The sequence below is a fragment of the Schistocerca gregaria genome, chromosome 2 (genome assembly GCF_023897955.1).
Source record: "Schistocerca gregaria isolate iqSchGreg1 chromosome 2, iqSchGreg1.2, whole genome shotgun sequence".
In the NCBI taxonomy this organism is placed as follows: Eukaryota; Metazoa; Arthropoda; class Insecta; order Orthoptera; family Acrididae; genus Schistocerca; species Schistocerca gregaria.
Genome location: NC_064921.1, coordinates 644,899,787 through 644,926,498, shown reverse-complemented (window position 1 = coordinate 644,926,498; position 26,712 = coordinate 644,899,787). Strand labels below are relative to the sequence as shown.

The 26,712-nt window shown below is 42.8% G+C and overlaps 1 protein-coding gene across 1 annotated transcript in view; it reads right to left on the bottom strand.

Moving 5' to 3' along the window:
• Positions 1-26,712, bottom strand: part of LOC126335916 (Down syndrome cell adhesion molecule-like protein Dscam2) — a 217,596-nt gene that overhangs the window by 55,153 nt on the left and 135,731 nt on the right. Inside the window, exons 13-17 of the mRNA XM_049999389.1 lie at positions 25,773-25,912; positions 25,198-25,466; positions 24,936-25,090; positions 21,087-21,104; positions 16,447-16,545 (exon numbers count right to left, since the gene is read on the bottom strand). Coding sequence (XP_049855346.1) covers positions 16,447-16,545; positions 21,087-21,104; positions 24,936-25,090; positions 25,198-25,466; positions 25,773-25,912 — 681 coding nt within the window. The remainder of the gene's footprint in view (positions 1-16,446; positions 16,546-21,086; positions 21,105-24,935; positions 25,091-25,197; positions 25,467-25,772; positions 25,913-26,712) is intronic.

Sequence of the window (26,712 nt, the reverse complement as noted above, 5' to 3'; positions counted from 1 at the left end):
GACTGGGAGGCAACACTGGATGTGAGGAATTCCTGAAACGTCTGCAAGGGATGGTTTTGGGGGAGGGGAGGAGGATCCCTTTGAGAAGGCGGTCGGAACTGTTCTAAACAAGGTTCAACACTGGGTCTAGTATTTGGGGGCTGTGTTTGGGTGGTGAAGTGATATTTCCAGTTGAGGTTCCGGGTGAAAGAGAGGAGATCTTTAACCAGGGCAGTGTGGTTGAATTTAGGTGTGGGGCTAAAGGTTAAGCCTTTTGATAGAACAGATGTCTCTTGAGGAGAGAGGGATCTGGATGAGAGGTTTAGAACTGAATTGGAGTTGGTGATATGTGGCATTTGACTGTGGTTATAGTTGAGATTTGGTCTGTGTGGGGTATGTGCTGGGATGGGGAGATTGAGCAGGGTGGCTAGGCTAGGTTTGTTGGCTATGAGGGGGGTTTGTTGACGGTTCTGTTGTGGTTGGTGTTTGTGAGGGATAGGGAGAGGGACCCCACTTCTTAGGTGTTGCACTAGCACTGTGGATAGTTTTTTCAGGTGGTGTGTGGCATGGGACTCAAGTTTGTGGCTGGCTTCTAGGATGATGTTCCTGAGTGTGTTCTCCAAGCAAGGGTTTGAGAGGTGGAGGACTTTGAAGAGAGATAGGAGCTGTTGGGAGTGGTGGTTACATGAAGTAGTGTAGAGGTTCAGGACAAGTTGGGTAAGGGCTAAGGATTGAAGGTTCTGGAAGTCCAGGAGAGATTGGTGGAAGGAGGAATTGCACCCAGAGATGGGAACTTTTAAGGTAAGTCCTTTAGGGGTAATTCCAAAGGTTAAGCAGGAACGGAGGAAAAGTATGTGGGATTGCAGTTTGGCTACGGTAAATGCATGTTTCCGGAATGAATGTAAATAATGTGGTATAGGATTAGGGTACATAGTGGGTAACTGGTGGGTAGGGAAATTAAATAACTAAAGTTAGAATAGTAATCATAAGAAGGAATAAAACACGGAAGGAAGGGCGAGAAAGAAAGAAATTGTGTTGGTAACGTTAAATACCAAAGAAAGACCACCGAATAAGAAAAATACGGAAAAAGTTGACCAGACCAAGCAGGTATGTCCAGATCAGGGGAAAAAGAACACACGCTGCTCAAAAACAGAGATAGCGAGTAGCAAAAAAAAAGATCGCGCGTGACGCAAAAAAGATCGCGCGTGACGCAAAAAAGATCGCGCGTGACGCAAAAAAGATCGCGCGTGACGCAAAAAAGATCGCGCGTGACGCAAAAAAGATCGCGCGTGACGCAAAAAGGTTCGCGGGTGGCGCAGAAATGTTCCAAAAAATGTTTCCTGTGGCAGAGAAAGATAGGCAATGGCACGAAAATATCACCAGCAACACGAAATCGACGGAATTGGATGATACTGATAGGTGTGGAAGAGATTGTTGGCAGTGATTGTTGGCTGGAAAACAGCGAATAACGAACGTTAAAACTATGGAATGTTAAATAATGGAATGTTAAATAAATAAATCAATAAATAGAAAAAGAGAAGTGGACTATAAACCGAACAAGACAATAGGAGGCAAATGAAACTAGCACAGTTGGTGACGAAAATAAAACACTGAAGAAGAGAAAGTGTTTAGATGACAGATGTAAGTGATCTAAATAATTAATGGAAAATCTCATATAAAGATGTGAAACAATTACTAACAAAGAGATAGAGGGGCTGGCCAGTACTTACCTCAGCTCAGTACAGCCGATAGAGACACAAAAAACAACCGAAAATTTAAGCTCCTAGCTTTCGGAATAAATGTTCCTTCATCAGGGAGGAGAGAGGGGAAAGAAAGGGAAGAAGGGAAAGTGGATTTAGTTACTCACAACCCAGGTTATGAAGCAACAGGGAAAGGAAAACAGGGAAGGTAGCAAGGATGGAGGCATGGTTGTCAGAGGGAAGCCAAAGATATTCTACTGCAGGTACTGTGCCAGCTTCAAGCCAAAGAGGATGCATACAGAAGTAAAGAGGTGTATAGTATAAAGACGTAGGATGGAAAGATGCATGAATGGCTAAAGAGGAAACGGAAAGAGGAGAAGACTGAAAAGTAAATGGGAGTGAGGTTGTTTAACGTAGGTTTAGTCCAGGGGGATGGCGGGATGAAAGGATGTGCTGGAGTGCAAGTTCCCATCTCCGCAGTTCAGAGGGACTGGTGTTGGGTGGGAGAAGCCAAATGGCACGTACAGTGTAGCAGGTTCCTAGGTCCCTAGAATTATGCTGGAAGGCATGCTCCGCTACTGGGTATTGGACATCTCCTAGGCGGACAGTTCGTCTGTGTCCGTTCATGCGCTCAGCCAGTTTAGTTGTTGTCATACCGATGTAAAAGGCTGTGCAGTACAGGCATGTCAGCTGATAAATGACATGTGTAGTCTCACACGTGGCCCTTCCTTGAATTGTGTATGTTTTCCTAGTAGCGGGGCTGGAGTAGGTGGTTGTGGGGGGATGCATGGGGCAGGTTTTGCAGCGGGGTCGGTTACAGGGGTAGGAACCGCTGGGTAGAGAAGGTAGTCTGGGAATATTGCAGGGTTTAACAAGGATGTTACGGAGGTTAGGGGGACGACGAAAGGCAACTCTGGGTGGTGTGGGGAGAATTTTGTCAAGGGATGATCTCATTTCAGGGGTTGACTTGAGAAAGTCATATCCCTGGCGGAGTAATTTATTGATGTATTCGAGGCCAGGATAATATTGGGTGACAAGGGGGATGCTTCTGTGTGGTCTGAGGCTAGGAATATTGTTGTTGGACGGGGAGGAATGTATTGCTCGGGAGATTTGTTTGTGGACAAGGTCTGCAGGATAGTTGCGGGAGAGGAAAGCACTGGTCAGGTTATTGGTGTAATTGTTGAGGGATTCGTCACTGGAGCAGATACGTTTGCCACGAATACCTAGGCTGTAGGGAAGGGAGCGTTTGATGTGGAATGGATGGCAGCTATCAAAGTGAAGGTACTGTTGTTTGTTGGTGGGTTTGATATGGACAGAGGTGTGGATGTGAGCTTCAACAAGATGAAGGTCAACATCCAGGAAGGTGGCTTTGGTTTTGGAGAAGGACCAGGTGAAATTCAGATTCGAAAAGGAGTTGAGGCTATGGAGAAAATTAAGGAGTGTTTCTTCACCATGAGTCCAGACCACAAAGATGTCATCTATAAACCTATACCAGGCCAGGGGAAGCAGCTGTTGGGTCTTCAGGAAAGCCTCCTCCATGCGGCCCATGAAGAGGTTGGCATAGGATGGAGCCATCCTGGTTCCCATGGCAGTTCCCCTGATTTGTTTGTAGGTCTGGCCTTCAAAAGTGAAGTAATTATGGGTGAGGATGAAGTTGGTAAGTGTGATAAGGAACGAGGTTTTTACACAGACGAACTGTCCGCCTAGGAGATGTCCAATACCCAGTAGCGGAGCATGCCTTCCAGCATAATTCTAGGGACCTAGGAACCTGCTACACTGTACGTGCCATTTGGCTTCTCCCACCCAACACCAGTCCCTCTGAACTGCGGAGATGGGAACTTGCACTCCAGCACATCCTTTCATCCCGCCATCCCCCTGGACTAAACCTACGTTAAACAACCTCACTCCCATTTACTTTTCAGTCTTCTCCTCTTTCCGTTTCCTCTTTAGCCATTCATGCATCTTTCCATCCTACGTCTTTATACTATACACCTCTTTACTTCTGTATGCATCCTCTTTGGCTTGAAGCTGGCACAGTACCTGCAGTAGAATATCTTTGGCTTCCCTCTGACAACCATGCCTCCATCCTTGCTACCTTCCCTGTTTTCCTTTCCCTGTTGCTTCATAACCTGGGTTGTGAGTAACTAAATCCACTTTCCCTTCTTCCCTTTCTTTCCCCTCTCTCCTCCCTGATGAAGGAACATTTATTCCGAAAGCTAGGAGCTTAAATTTTCGGTTGTTTTTTGTGTCTCTATCGGCTGTACTGAGCTGAGGTAAGTACTGGCCAGCCCCTCTATCTCTTTGTTAGTAATTGTTTCACATCTTTATATGAGATTTTCCATTAATTATTTAGATCACCTATATGGTCCACATTCTTCATTGTTTTGTCCCTTTTGTTAGCTATCACTTACATCTGTCATCTAAACACTTTCTCTTCTTCAGTGTTTTATTTTCGTCACCAACTGTGCTAGTTTCATTTGCCTCCTATTGTCTTGTTCGGTTTATAGTCCACTTCTCTTTTTCTATTTATTGATTTATTTATTTAACATTCCATTATTTAACATTCCATAGTTTTAACGTTCGTTATTCGCTGTTTTCCAGCCAACAATCACTGCCAACAATCTCTTCCACACCTATCAGTATCATCCAATTCCGTCGATTTCGTGTTGCTGGTGATATTTTCGTGCCATTGCCTATCTTTCTCTGCCACAGGAAACATTTTTTGGAACATTTCTGCGCCACCCGCGAACCTTTTTGCGTCACGCGCGATCTTTTTTGCGTCACGCGCGATCTTTTTTGCGTCACGCGCGATCTTTTTTGCGTCACGCGCGATCTTTTTTGCGTCACGCGCGATCTTTTTTGCGTCACGCGCGATCTTTTTTGCGTCACGCGCGATCTTTTTTTGCTACTCGCTATCTCTGTTTTTGAGCAGCGTGTGTTCTTTTTCCCCTGATCTGGACATACCTGCTTGGTCTGGTCAACTTTTTCCGTATTTTTCTTATTCGGTGGTCTTTCTTTGGTATTTAACGTTACCAACACAATTTCTTTCTTTCTCGCCCTTCCTTCCGTGTTTTATTCCTTCTTATGATTACTATTCTAACTTTAGTTATTTAATTTCCCTACCCACCAGTTACCCACTATGTACCCTAATCCTATACCACATTATTTACATTCATTCCGGAAACATGCATTTACCGTAGCCAAACTGCAATCCCACATACTTTTCCTCCGTTCCTGCTTAACCTTTGGAATTACCCCTAAAGGACTTACCTTAAAAGTTCCCATCTCTGGGTGCAATTCCTCCTTCCACCAATCTCTCCTGGACTTCCAGAACCTTCAATCCTTAGCCCTTACCCAACTTGTCCTGAACCTCTACACTACTTCATGTAACCACCACTCCCAACAGCTCCTATCTCTCTTCAAAGTCCTCCACCTCTCAAACCCTTGCTTGGAGAACACACTCAGGAACATCATCCTAGAAGCCAGCCACAAACTTGAGTCCCATGCCACACACCACCTGAAAAAACTATCCACAGTGCTAGTGCAACACCTAAGAAGTGGGGTCCCTCTCCCTATCCCTCACAAACACCAACCACAACAGAACCGTCAACAAACCCCCCTCATAGCCAACAAACCTAGCCTAGCCACCCTGCTCAATCTCCCCATCCCAGCACATACCCCACACAGACCAAATCTCAACTATAACCACAGTCAAATGCCACATATCACCAACTCCAATTCAGTTCTAAACCTCTCATCCAGATCCCTCTCTCCTCAAGAGACATCTGTTCTATCAAAAGGCTTAACCTTTAGCCCCACACCTAAATTCAACCACACTGCCCTGGTTAAAGATCTCCTCTCTTTCACCCGGAACCTCAACTGGAAATATCACTTCACCACCCAAACACAGCCCCCAAATACTAGACCCAGTGTTGAACCTTGTTTAGAACAGTTCCGACCGCCTTCTCAAAGGGATCCTCCTCCCCTCCCCCAAAACCATCCCTTGCAGACGTTTCAGGAATTCCTCACATCCAGTGTTGCCTCCCAGTCCTTCTTGAAGAACATTCCGACAACCCCCAACATCACCCCAGCTGAATCCCGTGCCATTAAACAGCTGAAAACAGACCGCTCTATTGTAATCCTTCCGGCGGATAAAGGCTCCACAACTGTGGTACTTGACCGTGTGGAGTATGTGGCAGAAGGACTGCGTCAACTCTCCGACACTTCAACCTACAAAGCTGTTACCCTGGATCCCATTCCCTCCATTCAGACTGAGCTGCAGAAAATCCTAAAAATCCAAGGTCCCTCACAAGGCCTCACAATGGCTTCCATAGACTTACTCACTCCACCTGAGCCACGTACCCCTACCTTCTACCTATTACCCAAAATCCACAAAGAGAACCATCCTGGCCGTCCCATTGTAGCAGGCTTCAAAGCCCCAACAGAACGTATCTCAGCTCTGGTAGACCAACACCTCCAACCTATCACCTGCAGGCTCCCATCCTACATCAAGGACACAAACCACTTCCTAGAACGCCTCAAATCCATTCCCACTCCTCTCCCACCTGAAACCTTTCTTGTCACCATAGATGCTACATCCCTTTACACAAACATCCCACACACCCATGGTCTCTCTGCCCTTGAGCACTACCTCTCCCAACGCCCACCCGAAGATCTTCCAAAAACCTCGTTCCTTATCACACTTACCAACTTCATCCTCACCCATAATTACTTCACTTTTGAAGGCCAGACCTACAAACAAATCAGGGGAACTGCCATGGGAACCAGGATGGCTCCATCCTATGCCAACCTCTTCATGGGCCGCATGGAGGAGGCTTTCCTGAAGACCCAACAGCTGCTTCCCCTGGCCTGGTATAGGTTTATAGATGACATCTTTGTGGTCTGGACTCATGGTGAAGAAACACTCCTTAATTTTCTCCATAGCCTCAACTCCTTTTCGAATCTGAATTTCACCTGGTCCTTCTCCAAAACCAAAGCCACCTTCCTGGATGTTGACCTTCATCTTGTTGAAGCTCACATCCACACCTCTGTCCATATCAAACCCACCAACAAACAACAGTACCTTCACTTTGATAGCTGCCATCCATTCCACATCAAACGCTCCCTTCCCTACAGCCTAGGTATTCGTGGCAAACGTATCTGCTCCAGTGACGAATCCCTCAACAATTACACCAATAACCTGACCAGTGCTTTCCTCTCCCGCAACTATCCTGCAGACCTTGTCCACAAACAAATCTCCCGAGCAATACATTCCTCCCCGTCCAACAACAATATTCCTAGCCTCAGACCACACAGAAGCATCCCCCTTGTCACCCAATATTATCCTGGCCTCGAATACATCAATAAATTACTCCGCCAGGGATATGACTTTCTCAAGTCAACCCCTGAAATGAGATCATCCCTTGACAAAATTCTCCCCACACCACCCAGAGTTGCCTTTCGTCGTCCCCCTAACCTCCGTAACATCCTTGTTAAACCCTGCAATATTCCCAGACTACCTTCTCTACCCAGCGGTTCCTACCCCTGTAACCGACCCCGCTGCAAAACCTGCCCCATGCATCCCCCCACAACCACCTACTCCAGCCCCGCTACTAGGAAAACATACACAATTCAAGGAAGGGCCACGTGTGAGACTACACATGTCATTTATCAGCTGACATGCCTGTACTGCACAGCCTTTTACATCGGTATGACAACAACTAAACTGGCTGAGCGCATGAACGGACACAGACGAACTGTCCGCCTAGGAGATGTCCAATACCCAGTAGCGGAGCATGCCTTCCAGCATAATTCTAGGGACCTAGGAACCTGCTACACTGTACGTGCCATTTGGCTTCTCCCACCCAACACCAGTCCCTCTGAACTGCGGAGATGGGAACTTGCACTCCAGCACATCCTTTCATCCCGCCATCCCCCTGGACTAAACCTACGTTAAACAACCTCACTCCCATTTACTTTTCAGTCTTCTCCTCTTTCCGTTTCCTCTTTAGCCATTCATGCATCTTTCCATCCTACGTCTTTATACTATACACCTCTTTACTTCTGTATGCATCCTCTTTGGCTTGAAGCTGGCACAGTACCTGCAGTAGAATATCTTTGGCTTCCCTCTGACAACCATGCCTCCATCCTTGCTACCTTCCCTGTTTTCCTTTCCCTGTTGCTTCATAACCTGGGTTGTGAGTAACTAAATCCACTTTCCCTTCTTCCCTTTCTTTCCCCTCTCTCCTCCCTGATGAAGGAACATTTATTCCGAAAGCTAGGAGCTTAAATTTTCGGTTGTTTTTTGTGTCTCTATCGGCTGTACTGAGCTGAGGTAAGTACTGGCCAGCCCCTCTATCTCTTTGTTAGTAATTGTTTCACATCTTTATATGAGATTTTCCATTAATTATTTAGATCACCTATATGGTCCACATTCTTCATTGTTTTGTCCCTTTTGTTAGCTATCACTTACATCTGTCATCTAAACACTTTCTCTTCTTCAGTGTTTTATTTTCGTCACCAACTGTGCTAGTTTCATTTGCCTCCTATTGTCTTGTTCGGTTTATAGTCCACTTCTCTTTTTCTATTTATTGATTTATTTATTTAACATTCCATTATTTAACATTCCATAGTTTTAACGTTCGTTATTCGCTGTTTTCCAGCCAACAATCACTGCCAACAATCTCTTCCACACCTATCAGTATCATCCAATTCCGTCGATTTCGTGTTGCTGGTGATATTTTCGTGCCATTGCCTATCTTTCTCTGCCACAGGAAACATTTTTTGGAACATTTCTGCGCCACCCGCGAACCTTTTTGCGTCACGCGCGATCTTTTTTGCGTCACGCGCGATCTTTTTTGCGTCACGCGCGATCTTTTTTGCGTCACGCGCGATCTTTTTTGCGTCACGCGCGATCTTTTTTTTTTTTTGCTACTCGCTATCTCTGTTTTTGAGCAGCGTGTGTTCTTTTTCCCCTGATCTGGACATACCTGCTTGGTCTGGTCAACTTTTTCCGTATTTTTCTTATTCGGTGGTCTTTCTTTGGTATTTAACGTTACCAACACAATTTCTTTCTTTCTCGCCCTTCCTTCCGTGTTTTATTCCTTCTTATGATTACTATTCTAACTTTAGTTATTTAATTTCCCTACCCACCAGTTACCCACTATGTACCCTAATCCTATACCACATTATTTACATTCATTCCGGAAACATGCATTTACCGTAGCCAAACTGCAATCCCACATACTTTTCCTCCGTTCCTGCTTAACCTTTGGAATTACCCCTAAAGGACTTACCTTAAAAGTTCCCATCTCTGGGTGCAATTCCTCCTTCCACCAATCTCTCCTGGACTTCCAGAACCTTCAATCCTTAGCCCTTACCCAACTTGTCCTGAACCTCTACACTACTTCATGTAACCACCACTCCCAACAGCTCCTATCTCTCTTCAAAGTCCTCCACCTCTCAAACCCTTGCTTGGAGAACACACTCAGGAACATCATCCTAGAAGCCAGCCACAAACTTGAGTCCCATGCCACACACCACCTGAAAAAACTATCCACAGTGCTAGTGCAACACCTAAGAAGTGGGGTCCCTCTCCCTATCCCTCACAAACACCAACCACAACAGAACCGTCAACAAACCCCCCTCATAGCCAACAAACCTAGCCTAGCCACCCTGCTCAATCTCCCCATCCCAGCACATACCCCACACAGACCAAATCTCAACTATAACCACAGTCAAATGCCACATATCACCAACTCCAATTCAGTTCTAAACCTCTCATCCAGATCCCTCTCTCCTCAAGAGACATCTGTTCTATCAAAAGGCTTAACCTTTAGCCCCACACCTAAATTCAACCACACTGCCCTGGTTAAAGATCTCCTCTCTTTCACCCGGAACCTCAACTGGAAATATCACTTCACCACCCAAACACAGCCCCCAAATACTAGACCCAGTGTTGAACCTTGTTTAGAACAGTTCCGACCGCCTTCTCAAAGGGATCCTCCTCCCCTCCCCCAAAACCATCCCTTGCAGACGTTTCAGGAATTCCTCACATCCAGTGTTGCCTCCCAGTCCTTCTTGAAGAACATTCCGACAACCCCCAACATCACCCCAGCTGAATCCCGTGCCATTAAACAGCTGAAAACAGACCGCTCTATTGTAATCCTTCCGGCGGATAAAGGCTCCACAACTGTGGTACTTGACCGTGTGGAGTATGTGGCAGAAGGACTGCGTCAACTCTCCGACACTTCAACCTACAAAGCTGTTACCCTGGATCCCATTCCCTCCATTCAGACTGAGCTGCAGAAAATCCTAAAAATCCAAGGTCCCTCACAAGGCCTCACAATGGCTTCCATAGACTTACTCACTCCACCTGAGCCACGTACCCCTACCTTCTACCTATTACCCAAAATCCACAAAGAGAACCATCCTGGCCGTCCCATTGTAGCAGGCTTCAAAGCCCCAACAGAACGTATCTCAGCTCTGGTAGACCAACACCTCCAACCTATCACCTGCAGGCTCCCATCCTACATCAAGGACACAAACCACTTCCTAGAACGCCTCAAATCCATTCCCACTCCTCTCCCACCTGAAACCTTTCTTGTCACCATAGATGCTACATCCCTTTACACAAACATCCCACACACCCATGGTCTCTCTGCCCTTGAGCACTACCTCTCCCAACGCCCACCCGAAGATCTTCCAAAAACCTCGTTCCTTATCACACTTACCAACTTCATCCTCACCCATAATTACTTCACTTTTGAAGGCCAGACCTACAAACAAATCAGGGGAACTGCCATGGGAACCAGGATGGCTCCATCCTATGCCAACCTCTTCATGGGCCGCATGGAGGAGGCTTTCCTGAAGACCCAACAGCTGCTTCCCCTGGCCTGGTATAGGTTTATAGATGACATCTTTGTGGTCTGGACTCATGGTGAAGAAACACTCCTTAATTTTCTCCATAGCCTCAACTCCTTTTCGAATCTGAATTTCACCTGGTCCTTCTCCAAAACCAAAGCCACCTTCCTGGATGTTGACCTTCATCTTGTTGAAGCTCACATCCACACCTCTGTCCATATCAAACCCACCAACAAACAACAGTACCTTCACTTTGATAGCTGCCATCCATTCCACATCAAACGCTCCCTTCCCTACAGCCTAGGTATTCGTGGCAAACGTATCTGCTCCAGTGACGAATCCCTCAACAATTACACCAATAACCTGACCAGTGCTTTCCTCTCCCGCAACTATCCTGCAGACCTTGTCCACAAACAAATCTCCCGAGCAATACATTCCTCCCCGTCCAACAACAATATTCCTAGCCTCAGACCACACAGAAGCATCCCCCTTGTCACCCAATATTATCCTGGCCTCGAATACATCAATAAATTACTCCGCCAGGGATATGACTTTCTCAAGTCAACCCCTGAAATGAGATCATCCCTTGACAAAATTCTCCCCACACCACCCAGAGTTGCCTTTCGTCGTCCCCCTAACCTCCGTAACATCCTTGTTAAACCCTGCAATATTCCCAGACTACCTTCTCTACCCAGCGGTTCCTACCCCTGTAACCGACCCCGCTGCAAAACCTGCCCCATGCATCCCCCCACAACCACCTACTCCAGCCCCGCTACTAGGAAAACATACACAATTCAAGGAAGGGCCACGTGTGAGACTACACATGTCATTTATCAGCTGACATGCCTGTACTGCACAGCCTTTTACATCGGTATGACAACAACTAAACTGGCTGAGCGCATGAACGGACACAGACGAACTGTCCGCCTAGGAGATGTCCAATACCCAGTAGCGGAGCATGCCTTCCAGCATAATTCTAGGGACCTAGGAACCTGCTACACTGTACGTGCCATTTGGCTTCTCCCACCCAACACCAGTCCCTCTGAACTGCGGAGATGGGAACTTGCACTCCAGCACATCCTTTCATCCCGCCATCCCCCTGGACTAAACCTACGTTAAACAACCTCACTCCCATTTACTTTTCAGTCTTCTCCTCTTTCCGTTTCCTCTTTAGCCATTCATGCATCTTTCCATCCTACGTCTTTATACTATACACCTCTTTACTTCTGTATGCATCCTCTTTGGCTTGAAGCTGGCACAGTACCTGCAGTAGAATATCTTTGGCTTCCCTCTGACAACCATGCCTCCATCCTTGCTACCTTCCCTGTTTTCCTTTCCCTGTTGCTTCATAACCTGGGTTGTGAGTAACTAAATCCACTTTCCCTTCTTCCCTTTCTTTCCCCTCTCTCCTCCCTGATGAAGGAACATTTATTCCGAAAGCTAGGAGCTTAAATTTTCGGTTGTTTTTTGTGTCTCTATCGGCTGTACTGAGCTGAGGTAAGTACTGGCCAGCCCCTCTATCTCTTTGTTAGTAATTGTTTCACATCTTTATATGAGATTTTCCATTAATTATTTAGATCACCTATATGGTCCACATTCTTCATTGTTTTGTCCCTTTTGTTAGCTATCACTTACATCTGTCATCTAAACACTTTCTCTTCTTCAGTGTTTTATTTTCGTCACCAACTGTGCTAGTTTCATTTGCCTCCTATTGTCTTGTTCGGTTTATAGTCCACTTCTCTTTTTCTATTTATTGATTTATTTATTTAACATTCCATTATTTAACATTCCATAGTTTTAACGTTCGTTATTCGCTGTTTTCCAGCCAACAATCACTGCCAACAATCTCTTCCACACCTATCAGTATCATCCAATTCCGTCGATTTCGTGTTGCTGGTGATATTTTCGTGCCATTGCCTATCTTTCTCTGCCACAGGAAACATTTTTTGGAACATTTCTGCGCCACCCGCGAACCTTTTTGCGTCACGCGCGATCTTTTTTGCGTCACGCGCGATCTTTTTTGCGTCACGCGCGATCTTTTTTGCGTCACGCGCGATCTTTTTTGCGTCACGCGCGATCTTTTTTGCGTCACGCGCGATCTTTTTTGCGTCACGCGCGATCTTTTTTTTGCTACTCGCTATCTCTGTTTTTGAGCAGCGTGTGTTCTTTTTCCCCTGATCTGGACATACCTGCTTGGTCTGGTCAACTTTTTCCGTATTTTTCTTATTCGGTGGTCTTTCTTTGGTATTTAACGTTACCAACACAATTTCTTTCTTTCTCGCCCTTCCTTCCGTGTTTTATTCCTTCTTATGATTACTATTCTAACTTTAGTTATTTAATTTCCCTACCCACCAGTTACCCACTATGTACCCTAATCCTATACCACATTATTTACATTCATTCCGGAAACATGCATTTACCGTAGCCAAACTGCAATCCCACATACTTTTCCTTCGTTCCTGCTTAACCTTTGGAATTACCCCTAAAGGACTTACCTTAAAAGTTCCCATCTCTGGGTGCAATTCCTCCTTCCACCAATCTCTCCTGGACTTCCAGAACCTTCAATCCTTAGCCCTTACCCAACTTGTCCTGAACCTCTACACTACTTCATGTAACCACCACTCCCAACAGCTCCTATCTCTCTTCAAAGTCCTCCACCTCTCAAACCCTTGCTTGGAGAACACACTCAGGAACATCATCCTAGAAGCCAGCCACAAACTTGAGTCCCATGCCACACACCACCTGAAAAAACTATCCACAGTGCTAGTGCAACACCTAAGAAGTGGGGTCCCTCTCCCTATCCCTCACAAACACCAACCACAACAGAACCGTCAACAAACCCCCCTCATAGCCAACAAACCTAGCCTAGCCACCCTGCTCAATCTCCCCATCCCAGCACATACCCCACACAGACCAAATCTCAACTATAACCACAGTCAAATGCCACATATCACCAACTCCAATTCAGTTCTAAACCTCTCATCCAGATCCCTCTCTCCTCAAGAGACATCTGTTCTATCAAAAGGCTTAACCTTTAGCCCCACACCTAAATTCAACCACACTGCCCTGGTTAAAGATCTCCTCTCTTTCACCCGGAACCTCAACTGGAAATATCACTTCACCACCCAAACACAGCCCCCAAATACTAGACCCAGTGTTGAACCTTGTTTAGAACAGTTCCGACCGCCTTCTCAAAGGGATCCTCCTCCCCTCCCCCAAAACCATCCCTTGCAGACGTTTCAGGAATTCCTCACATCCAGTGTTGCCTCCCAGTCCTTCTTGAAGAACATTCCGACAACCCCCAACATCACCCCAGCTGAATCCCGTGCCATTAAACAGCTGAAAACAGACCGCTCTATTGTAATCCTTCCGGCGGATAAAGGCTCCACAACTGTGGTACTTGACCGTGTGGAGTATGTGGCAGAAGGACTGCGTCAACTCTCCGACACTTCAACCTACAAAGCTGTTACCCTGGATCCCATTCCCTCCATTCAGACTGAGCTGCAGAAAATCCTAAAAATCCAAGGTCCCTCACAAGGCCTCACAATGGCTTCCATAGACTTACTCACTCCACCTGAGCCACGTACCCCTACCTTCTACCTATTACCCAAAATCCACAAAGAGAACCATCCTGGCCGTCCCATTGTAGCAGGCTTCAAAGCCCCAACAGAACGTATCTCAGCTCTGGTAGACCAACACCTCCAACCTATCACCTGCAGGCTCCCATCCTACATCAAGGACACAAACCACTTCCTAGAACGCCTCAAATCCATTCCCACTCCTCTCCCACCTGAAACCTTTCTTGTCACCATAGATGCTACATCCCTTTACACAAACATCCCACACACCCATGGTCTCTCTGCCCTTGAGCACTACCTCTCCCAACGCCCACCCGAAGATCTTCCAAAAACCTCGTTCCTTATCACACTTACCAACTTCATCCTCACCCATAATTACTTCACTTTTGAAGGCCAGACCTACAAACAAATCAGGGGAACTGCCATGGGAACCAGGATGGCTCCATCCTATGCCAACCTCTTCATGGGCCGCATGGAGGAGGCTTTCCTGAAGACCCAACAGCTGCTTCCCCTGGCCTGGTATAGGTTTATAGATGACATCTTTGTGGTCTGGACTCATGGTGAAGAAACACTCCTTAATTTTCTCCATAGCCTCAACTCCTTTTCGAATCTGAATTTCACCTGGTCCTTCTCCAAAACCAAAGCCACCTTCCTGGATGTTGACCTTCATCTTGTTGAAGCTCACATCCACACCTCTGTCCATATCAAACCCACCAACAAACAACAGTACCTTCACTTTGATAGCTGCCATCCATTCCACATCAAACGCTCCCTTCCCTACAGCCTAGGTATTCGTGGCAAACGTATCTGCTCCAGTGACGAATCCCTCAACAATTACACCAATAACCTGACCAGTGCTTTCCTCTCCCGCAACTATCCTGCAGACCTTGTCCACAAACAAATCTCCCGAGCAATACATTCCTCCCCGTCCAACAACAATATTCCTAGCCTCAGACCACACAGAAGCATCCCCCTTGTCACCCAATATTATCCTGGCCTCGAATACATCAATAAATTACTCCGCCAGGGATATGACTTTCTCAAGTCAACCCCTGAAATGAGATCATCCCTTGACAAAATTCTCCCCACACCACCCAGAGTTGCCTTTCGTCGTCCCCCTAACCTCCGTAACATCCTTGTTAAACCCTGCAATATTCCCAGACTACCTTCTCTACCCAGCGGTTCCTACCCCTGTAACCGACCCCGCTGCAAAACCTGCCCCATGCATCCCCCCACAACCACCTACTCCAGCCCCGCTACTAGGAAAACATACACAATTCAAGGAAGGGCCACGTGTGAGACTACACATGTCATTTATCAGCTGACATGCCTGTACTGCACAGCCTTTTACATCGGTATGACAACAACTAAACTGGCTGAGCGCATGAACGGACACAGACGAACTGTCCGCCTAGGAGATGTCCAATACCCAGTAGCGGAGCATGCCTTCCAGCATAATTCTAGGGACCTAGGAACCTGCTACACTGTACGTGCCATTTGGCTTCTCCCACCCAACACCAGTCCCTCTGAACTGCGGAGATGGGAACTTGCACTCCAGCACATCCTTTCATCCCGCCATCCCCCTGGACTAAACCTACGTTAAACAACCTCACTCCCATTTACTTTTCAGTCTTCTCCTCTTTCCGTTTCCTCTTTAGCCATTCATGCATCTTTCCATCCTACGTCTTTATACTATACACCTCTTTACTTCTGTATGCATCCTCTTTGGCTTGAAGCTGGCACAGTACCTGCAGTAGAATATCTTTGGCTTCCCTCTGACAACCATGCCTCCATCCTTGCTACCTTCCCTGTTTTCCTTTCCCTGTTGCTTCATAACCTGGGTTGTGAGTAACTAAATCCACTTTCCCTTCTTCCCTTTCTTTCCCCTCTCTCCTCCCTGATGAAGGAACATTTATTCCGAAAGCTAGGAGCTTAAATTTTCGGTTGTTTTTTGTGTCTCTATCGGCTGTACTGAGCTGAGGTAAGTACTGGCCAGCCCCTCTATCTCTTTGTTAGTAATTGTTTCACATCTTTATATGAGATTTTCCATTAATTATTTCAATATCTTTTGGGGTTATTTTTAGAATCTGCAGATAAAATATTGCTTTCAAATTTGTTAAAAGAATCTCTCATTGACCTTTTGACAGCTTTTGACAATTTTACCACACAGTGAGACGGTATTTAAATGTGTTTTCTATTTGTTAAGGAATACTTTTCATTCATGGACCATATTCATTTTAAAAGCAAGGAATAAGTGTAGTAGTGCTTCTATTATTTCTGAATGCATTAAACTACACATGCTATGCAAATATCAAATTTTACCTTACCTTTGATGGAACTACCCATTGCTGTTGGTGGCTGCCACTCAACATAAACACTGGCTATAGTAGATGATGAAGCTTGAAAATTTGTTGGTGCTGAAGGTACTGTGGTGACACAAACGATATCATTTAATAGAAAAATAAAAAGTATCACTGTGAAGCACATTGTAATATGTTATAAATTTATAAAATTATTGATAAAACAAAATATAGTTGCTGAACATTTCAAAGAAAACTTGAGTCACATTTCAAATGGGTACCCCACGCATACAATTAAAGTCAGTGCTGACTTAAACCTACCCTTGATATCCTGGAAAAATTGTACATTTAAAGCTGGTGGCAGACATAAAATGGCATCCAAAATTGTACTGAATGTTTTCTCAGAAAAATATTTTGAACAATTAGTACATGAGCCTACTTGAAGTGTAAATGGTTGCGAAAGCATCCTTGAGCTCTTAGCAATAAATAATCCTGGACAAATAGGGAGTATCATAACAAATACAGGGATTAACAACTACAAGGCAGTAAATACCGTAACAACTACAACCATAAAAAAGAAATGCAAGTATATCTATTTAAAAAAGCTGATAAAAAGGCCCCTAACACCTTTTAAGGGACAGTCTTCACGCCTTCTGATCTGATCATGTAAGTGTAGAAAAGTTGTGGAATGATTTCAAAGAGATAGTATCAACAGCATATATATATATATATATATATATATATATATATATATATATATATATATATATACACACACACACATTCCACGTGGGAAAAATGTATCTAAAAACAAAGATGATGTGACTTACCAAACAAAAGCGCTGACAGGTTGATAGACCCACAAACATACACACAAAATTCAAGCTTTCGCAACCAACGGTTGCTTCATCAGGATGTATATATATAAATGATGTTGCAGAAGCAGCGGAAAAAGCATGCCAAATTTAAAAGAACACAGAACCCCCAAGACTGTCAAAAGTTTTGCAGAAGTTCGAAAAATATAGCGCGTACTTAAATGCGAGATGCTTTTAATGATTTCTACTATGAAATGCTGTCTCAAAATCTGGCAGAAAACCCAAAGAGATTCTGGTCATACATAAAGCATACCGTTGGCATGATGAAATCAATGCCTTCACTGCACGATAACAGTGGTGGGGTAACTGATGACAGTGCCACTAAAGAAGAGTTGTTAAACCCAGTTTTCCAAAACGCCTTCAACAAAGAAGATGAAGTAAATATTCCTGAATTCCAATCAAGAACAACTGCCAAGATGAGTAACGTAGAAGTAGATATCCTCGGTGTCACAAAGCAGCTTAAATCACTTAATAAAGGCAAGGCCTCTGGTCCAGATTGTATACCAGTCAGTTTCCTGTCAGAGTATGCTGATAAAATAGCTCCACATTTAGTAATTATATACAATTGCTTGCTCACAGAAATATGCGTACCTAAAGACTGGAAAATTGTTCAAGTCACACTAATGCCCAAAAAGGAAAGTACAAGTAATCCGCTGAATTACAGATCCATATCACTAACGTCAATTTGCAGTAGGGTGTTGGAACATATACTGCATTCAAACATTATGAAGTACCTCGAAGAAATCAATTTATTGACATATAGTAAGCACGGATTCAGAAAATATCATTCTTGTGAAACACAACTAGCTCTTTATACTCATGAAGTTATGAGTGCTACTGACAGCAGATGACAAATTGATTCCAGATTTTTAGATTTCTAGAAGGATTTTGACAGCGTTCCTCACAAGTGTCTTCTAACCAAACTGCGTGCCTTTGGAATATTGCCTCAGTTGTGTGACTGGATTCGTGATTTCCTGCCAGAAAGGTCACAGTTCGTAATAATAGATGGAAAGTGATCAAGTAAAACAGAAGTAATATCTGGCATTCCTCAAGGAAGTGTTATAGGCCCTCTATTGTTGCTGATCTATATTAATGACATAGGAGACAACCTGAGTAGCCGGCTTAGACTGTTTGCAGATGATGCTGTCATTTACCATCTTGTAAAGTTTTCAGATGACCAGAATGAATTACAAAATGATTTAGGTAAGATATCAATGATGCAATGGCAATTGAACCTGAATAAAGAAAAGTATGAAGTTATTCACATGAGTACTAAAAGAAATACACTAAATTTCGATTACACAATAAGTTGCACAAATCTGGCGGTTGTAAATTCAACTAAATACTTAGGTATTACAATTACAAATAACCTAAATTGAAACAATCACATAGATAATGTTGTGGGTAGAGCAAACCAAAGACTGTGATTCACTGCCAGAACACTAAGAAGGTGCAACAGGTCTACTAAAGAGACAGCTCACACCACACTTGTCTGCCCTATTGTTGAGATTTGCTGTGTGGTGTGGAACCCACATCAGGTGGGACTGACAGATGACATTGAAAAAGTACAAAGAAGGGTAGCTCATTCTGAATTATTGCAAAATAGGGGAGATAGTGCCACAAACATGATACTTGAATTGGAGTGGTAAACATTAAAACAAAGGCGGATCTTCTCATGAAATTTCAATTACCAGTTTTCTCTCCAATTGCGAAAACATTCTATTGGCACCCACCTATATAGGGAGAAATGAACATCATGATAAAATAAGAGAAATCAGGGCTTGCACAGAAAAATTAAAGTGCTCGTTTTTCCCACGTGTCATTAGAGAGTGGAACGGTAGAGAGACATTGAACCCTTTGCCAGGCACTTTATTGTGAATAGCAGAGTAATCACATAAATGTAGATGAATGCAGCCTAATTCCTCTCTGGAGTTAATATAGTTGTCATAAAATAATAAAGTAGCAGTATGTATTTAAAGAAATTTTGAGAATCTGTTCAGTTTCCTCTCTGTCATCAGATACTGTGTTATCTGCCATCTTAAATGATCAAATACTGAATTTTAGTAAATTCTTATCTTTGTTATTCATTACTTGTCTATTTTATCAGGTTCCTATTGTCATCTGCTTGAAACTCTCACTTTCTCTTTAATAGATACTTTGTTCTTTTATTTTACCTTCTTTATATCTGTACTATCTTCTGCTGTTAGGATAAGTATTTTGTCAAATAATTTCCCATTCATTTTTATCAGTATAACCTCAGTTTTCTTATATGCTAAATGTGTTACTTAATTTAATCTGGTATTTTTAAATACACATTATTTACAGTTTATCCCACAATCTGGAAGGATTTTTGGTGCATGAACACACTATATAATTATAATAATTTCCATTTCTGATGAACAGAATTTAAAAAAGAGTTTGTTTATTCACACCTTTGTAGCAGTCTTGCATTTGCTGTTATAGCCACATGTCATTGTTGAACAAAAAGTTTAAACAATTTCATACAATTTCCCTAAAATGTATAATTTCAGTGAGGATCAAATCAAGGACCAGTGGCAAAAATGATAAAGACAAAAATTGTTGAGGGTCATAATGTTATGGAAAAAACAGTATCAAAAATAAAACAACGGGAAATCCTGGATGGAATGCAACAATATTATGAAAAGGAAAGTTGCTACTATAGCAGAGATGCTGAGAAAGTTGCTACTATAGCAGAGATGCTGAGTCGCAGATAGGCACAACAAAAAGACTGTCACAAATAAAGCTTTCGGCCCTTAAGGCCTTCATCAACAATAGACCACACACACACACACACACACACACACACACACACACACACACACACACACACACACACACACACATGACTGCAGTCTCAGGCAACTGAAACCACACTTCAAGCAGCAGTACCACTGCACAATGGGAGTGGCAACTGGGTGGGATAAGGAGAGGCTGGGGCAAGGAGTTGGAGTGATAGTATGGTGGGGGGGTCATAGACAGTGAAGTGCAGCAGGTTCCCTGTTCCCATTCCAGCACCACACAGTCATCATTACACCTCTCCCCTGCCCTCCATCTAACCTGCAGCACTTCACTGTCCACCACTCCACTAACTGTCCCTCCCCATTCCCGCCCCAGCCTCCTCCTTACCCCACCCAGTCGCCACTTCCATCATGCAGTGGTGCTGCTGCTCGCAGTGTGGTTCCAGTTGCCTGATACTGCAGTCCTGTGTTTGCTTGAGTGTGTGTGTGTGTGTGTGTGTGTGTGTGTGTGTGTGTGTGTGTGTGTGTGTGTGTGTGTGTGTGTGTCTGTCTATATATATCTGCCTGTCGTCTATTTTTGATGAAGGCCTAATGGCCGAAAGCTTTATTTGTGAAAGTCTTTTTGCTGCGCCTATCTGCGACACAGCATATTTGTTATACGATGAGCAGCAACTTTACTTTTCATAATATCAAAAATAACTAATTTCCATTGCTGTAGAAACATTACTTGCAGGTAGGTGTGAAACTGCAAATGTAAAGATTCAGAGCTATCTGTAGTCAGTCAAATGATTTTTTTCTGCTTGATTATTGCTTCTTTTATCTGTGGCAATTATAAAACAATGTAAAAAGTGACAATATATGTCACAGTTTCTCTATTATATGCTCTACATGTCAGTACAAAGGTCACAGTAAAGCAGCGATATAACACCTCCAATAAGACCATGTTTAGTAAGGCACTAAGCACCTTCAGGTTGTTGACAGTTTTAGTTCAGAAATATAATATTATTGTGAGTATGTAAATGCTTTTACTTACCTCCTCTTATCCTGCTCTCTTCAGGGAAAATTCAGAAAGAAAAGTAAAAACTGTATTAACTGTCTTTGCAAGTACATATTTAGGCTAACAATACATATACTTATTATTAAGATGACATATTTAACCCTGTGATTAACATCATTGTATTTCAAAAAAAGTGTGATTACTTGTGCACTTTCTATGAAACAGTTTTAAATTTTCATTGAAAAGCTAATATAGTTCTCACATAATGGAAAGATCTTTCTTGTAAGTCATTTCTTTAGCGTATAAAAATACTTTTTTGCAAAATTTGTGATACACCAACTAATTGTTACAGTATCTGGACATGACAGCAATATGAGTAATATCTTACATACTGATGAAACACTGAAACAAGAAATGAGTCATTGAGTCTCACATCATCTGCTGGGAAACATGATGAATACCATGTCAAGGGCAGGCAAATAGGAAAGGGTAAGGGTTTATTAATCATCAGCAGTTGAAACATGCAGTTAATAGTGGTACCCATTAAGGGAATGGCAGCAAGGGAATGGAATCAACACCATGTGCTCTCAGTGTGTGTGCCTGGGCCTCATTCAACATTTGAAGAGACAGCTCTGGTGACTTGCGTGTCGATGGGGATGAAATGATGATGATAAGCACAACGCAACACCCAGTCCCTAAGCTGAGAAAATCCCTGACCCAGCTGGGAATTGAACCTGGGCTATTAGGTATGACAATCCGTCACGCTCACCACTCGCCTACCAGGGGAAGCTGACCATTGAGGGAACAGTGTGTAATCACATGCAGATTGTGTCGTATATTGAGGCAAGTAATGCCTTGGATTCCAAAGTCATACTTGGATCATTCCAGTGACTGGCAGAGAATGCCAGCCTTGTTCATGGAGTTTCAGTGAGGCACACAATTGGTAGCATAGTCCCTAGACTAGGTTCTAGCCTCCTCGTTCTGAATTGAATGAAATGCCTGAAACTGAGACTGAGAAAATCCCAAGGCAAGCTGGTACATGACTTCCTCGACTTGTGCCATATTTTTGAGAACTGTAGAGTCCCCATAAATGGATCAGATGTGCACTACACATCAGAAGTTGCTGCCCAGGTGACTGTGTAGGGTGCAAACAAGAACTTGTTGGAACAGGCAACTCTTCATTCAGTCTAGAAAACTATGGCTGCAGGAGACCTGGAAGTATCAGTGTAAAATCCTAGTGGTTAACTGTCGAAGCATTCCCAATAAAGCGCCATAGTTTGAAACACTCCTGTAAAACAGTGAAGCTCACAAAATACTAGGTACAGAAAACTGGTTAAAATCCATAGTTGGCAATAGTGATATTTTTGTAGAATATATAAGCATATATTGATAGGATAGGCTAATGGGGAATGGAGGTGGTGTATTTGTTGCAACAGACAGGAATGTCGAATGTGCTGAGACAGAAATTGAAGCTTCATGCAAGATGGTTTCAGCAAGTTTCATTATCAGAGGTGGTCATAAAATTATATTTAGAGCCTTCTATCGACAACCGGACTAACTTTATGATGTAACCAAAAACTTTAGAGAGAACCTCTTTTCAGTAACATGTAAATTCCACAGTCATACTGTAGTCATCGGAGGAGACTTTAATCATCTTACAATCAATTCGGATACTTACAGTTTTGTTAGTGGTGGATGGTACAAGACATTCTGTGAAACATTAGTAAATGCTTTATCTGAAAAGTACCTAGGACAGATGCTTTGGAATTCCACTCATGATGAAAATATTTTAGATCTGATGGCAGTAAAAATACCTGATCTCTTTGAAGATGTCCTCATTCAAACTGGTATCAGTAACCATGAGGGAGTAGTAGCAATCATGACTACAAAAGTACAAAGGGCAACTGAAACAAGCAGAAAGATTTAGGATATATGTTCAGTAAATTAGATAAAGAAGTAGTGTTCTCATTCCACATGAGAAACTTGAAACTTTTAGCTAGGACAGGAGCATGAAGAGGGAGTACAGCTCAAGTTTAAAAAAAAAAAATATATTGCAGCATAATATATGTCGCCAATACAGCAGTTCATGGTGAGAGGAACCCTCCATGGTATACAATCAAAGTAAAGAAACTGTTAAAGAAACAGAGCCTACTGCATGATTGATGTAAAACAAAGCAAAGGCATATAGATGGAGAGATGTTGAATGAAACACATTTAACTGTCAAGAGAGCAATATGTGAAACCGTCAGTGATTACTGTATCAGAATATTGTCAAATGATTTTTCACTAAATCCAAAGAAATTCTTCTCATATGTAAAGGCTGTTTGTGGCACCAGTGATAGTGTTCTGTTGCTCAGCAAAAGTGAAAATGCTTAACTCCATTTTCAAATGTTCCTTTACAAATGAAAATCTAGGAGTATTACCCCAGTTTCATCCTCATACTACACAAAAGATGAGTAAAACAGATACTAGTGCCAATGGCACTGAGAAACAGCTGAAATCGTTAAATCTAAATGAAGCACCAGTGCTTGATGGCATCTCTATCAAAGATTCTATACTAAAACTATGGTTGAGTTAACCCATCATTTAGCTATAATCTACTATAGATTCCTGACACAAAAACCATGCCTAATTCATCCAATATCCTTGATGTGTATTTGTTGTAGACTCTTAGAACATAATCTGAGCTCAAATTTAATGTGACATCTTGAATAGAATGCCTTCATCCATGCCAAATAACAGGGATTCAAAAAATGTTTATAATGCAAAACCTACCTTGCACTTTTCTCACAAGATATCGTGAAAGCCATGGATAGAGGCAAACAGGTGGATGCAGATGTCTGGTAGGCATTTGACTAAGCTTATCATCAAAAGTATGATCATAAATGATACTAAGTTAAATCTGTAACCGGATTCAGGATTTTTTGGTAGGTAGGACACAGCAAGTTATCTTAGATGGAGAGTCATCAACAGATGTAAAGTAACTTCATGTGTGCCACAGGGAAGCTTGTTGGAGCCTAGCTATTCATGTAGTATATTAAGTACCTTGCAGACAGTATTAATAATAACCTCAGACTTTTAACAGATGATGCAGTTAACTACAATGAAGTACTGTCTGAAAGAAGCTGCACAAACATTCACTCTGATCTTGATAAGATTTCAAGATATGCAAAGATTGGCAACTTGATTTAAATATTCAGAAATATAAGGCTGTGTACTTCACAAAATGAAAACATGTAATATCCTATGACTTTAACATCAGTGAGTTACAGCTGAATTGGTCAACTCGTACAAACACATTGGTTCAACAATTAACTAGGATATGAGATGGAATGTTCATGTTATCTCAGTTGTAGGTAAAGCAGGTGGCACACTGCTGTTCATTGGAAGAATACTAGAGAAATGCACTCAACCTAGAAAGGAGACTACATATAAAACACTCATGCTACACATCCTAGCATAATACTTAAGTGTGGGGCCCATGCCAATTAGGACTAACAGGGGATGTTGAACAGGTACAAAGACGGGCTGCAAGGATGGTCATAGTTTCATTCAACCCTTGGGAGAGTGTTAAGAAGATGCTTGAAGAGAGATCCAAACTATCCCATGAAAACTTAATTAGAAAGGTTGTAGAACTAACCTTAAGTGATTAGTCTTGGAGCATATTACAACACACTATATAACACTTAGAGGAGGGTCACAAAGATGAGATTAGATCAATCACAGCATGCACAGAGGCAGGTAAGCAATCATTCTTGCCGTGATTCATATGTTCTTCATATAAAAATTTTAAAACATTATTGTCACCCAGCTCTCAGTCTTGTTTATAATGCATTATGAGAATATTGCATTATGCCATGTTGACTGTCCATATTGTTAACTTACCTTGCACCGAAACAATATACTGGATTTCTTCTTTCCCAAAAATATTTTCAGCTGAACATGAATAATTCCCAGCATCCGTAATTTGTACGGAGGCTATATGAAGTGTGCCTTCAGAATTTACTTGCAAATGGTTGTCCTCGTGGATTCTTTTGGCACTGTCAAAATATGAGACCTCTGCATTATTACATGGCTGTATATCTAATTTTATTTCACCTTAATGGTGAATATATGATTTGATGTAAAACTGTTGAAGATTTATTACTTTTTCTTCCACTGAATGTGTGGATTTGGTTGTCCAACTGTTATGCATGGCAACTTGAGCTCTTCTTTCCAGACAGTTATGACATGTCCACCAAATGAGGCAATACGAGCAGGGACATGGTTAACTGCTGACTGCACAACATGCCTTGATGAACTTCCTTCACCAACAATAGTACTGGCAGTCACCCAGAACTCATATCTGTGATGTGCAACCAAGTGGCTAATACTATAATAGGTCTGTTCTGAGGGCAAATCATATTGATCTCTTTCCTGTACAACAAACAGAAAGGAGAAAAAGATGAAGTAATTTTATATGACATTTAGTAACTAAAAGAGGACTGTCATTCCCATACAACAGAAATATTTATCTAAGCTTAGAAGGAATTACAGTTTGTATAGCTAAATATATGTAATTATTTACTTCACTGAAGTAAGGAGCAGCAACATAATTTCAAAGAGGAACTTGTCTGAACATAAAGAAGAAATAAGTGTTGGTAAGGCATTCATTACAAATGTTAACTGAGACCAGTTTGTTTAATAATGTTCGTAATTTAGCGGATAACATGCAATACAGACCAGGCTGACACCATCCAGTGACTTCACGTACACCTTGTATTTTCTGATTCTTCCATTAGGATATCTGGGAGGCTTCCAGGAAAGAAGAATTGTTCTGGAATCCATTATTAGTGCCTTTATATCTTCTGGTTCAGTTGGAACTGGAATAAATTACACTGTAAGTCTAAATATCATAAAACAAACATTTATGTGTGACTGGTTATGAAAAAAAATGCAAATTAATTTAATTCACGAAATTTTTTAAAATATTATACACACACCAAGAAAAGTTTTGCATCACCCCGGTTCCCAGAACTCCTAAAGATAGGTGTCAACTGTGGATACTGTATCACAGACACAGTCCCTTTGACTGTTCAGAGATGTCACTAAAACCATCCAAAGATGCAAACAACCATGCATCGGCAGCGCCTGTGAGACAGAGGGGGTCCAACAGCCAATCATTTCCAGTCATTACACCAGGAAGGATGTACACAGCTCGTGTTCTCTGTAGTTCAACCATGCCTAAATGGTCAATAACGTGGTTTAATCATGGTACTTTGTACCAGGGAGGGCTCTCAACAAGGCATCTTGGAGTGAATCAAAGTGAAGTTGTTCAGACATGGAGGAGATTCAGAGAGACAGGAACTGTTGACGACATGCCTCACACAGGCTACCCAAGGGCTGCTATTGCAGTGGACACCCACTACCTACGGATTATGGCTTGGAAGAACCCTGATTGCTATGCCACTGTGTTGAGTAATGCTTTTCGTCCAGCCACAGGACATTGTTTTATGACTCAAACCGTGTGCAATAGGCTGCATGATGCGCAACTTCACTCCCAACGTACATGGCAAGGTCCATCTTTGCAAGCATGACATCATGCAGCATGGTACAGATGGGGCCAGCAAAATGCCGAATGGACCACTCAGGATTGGCATCACGATCTCTTCGCTAATGCATG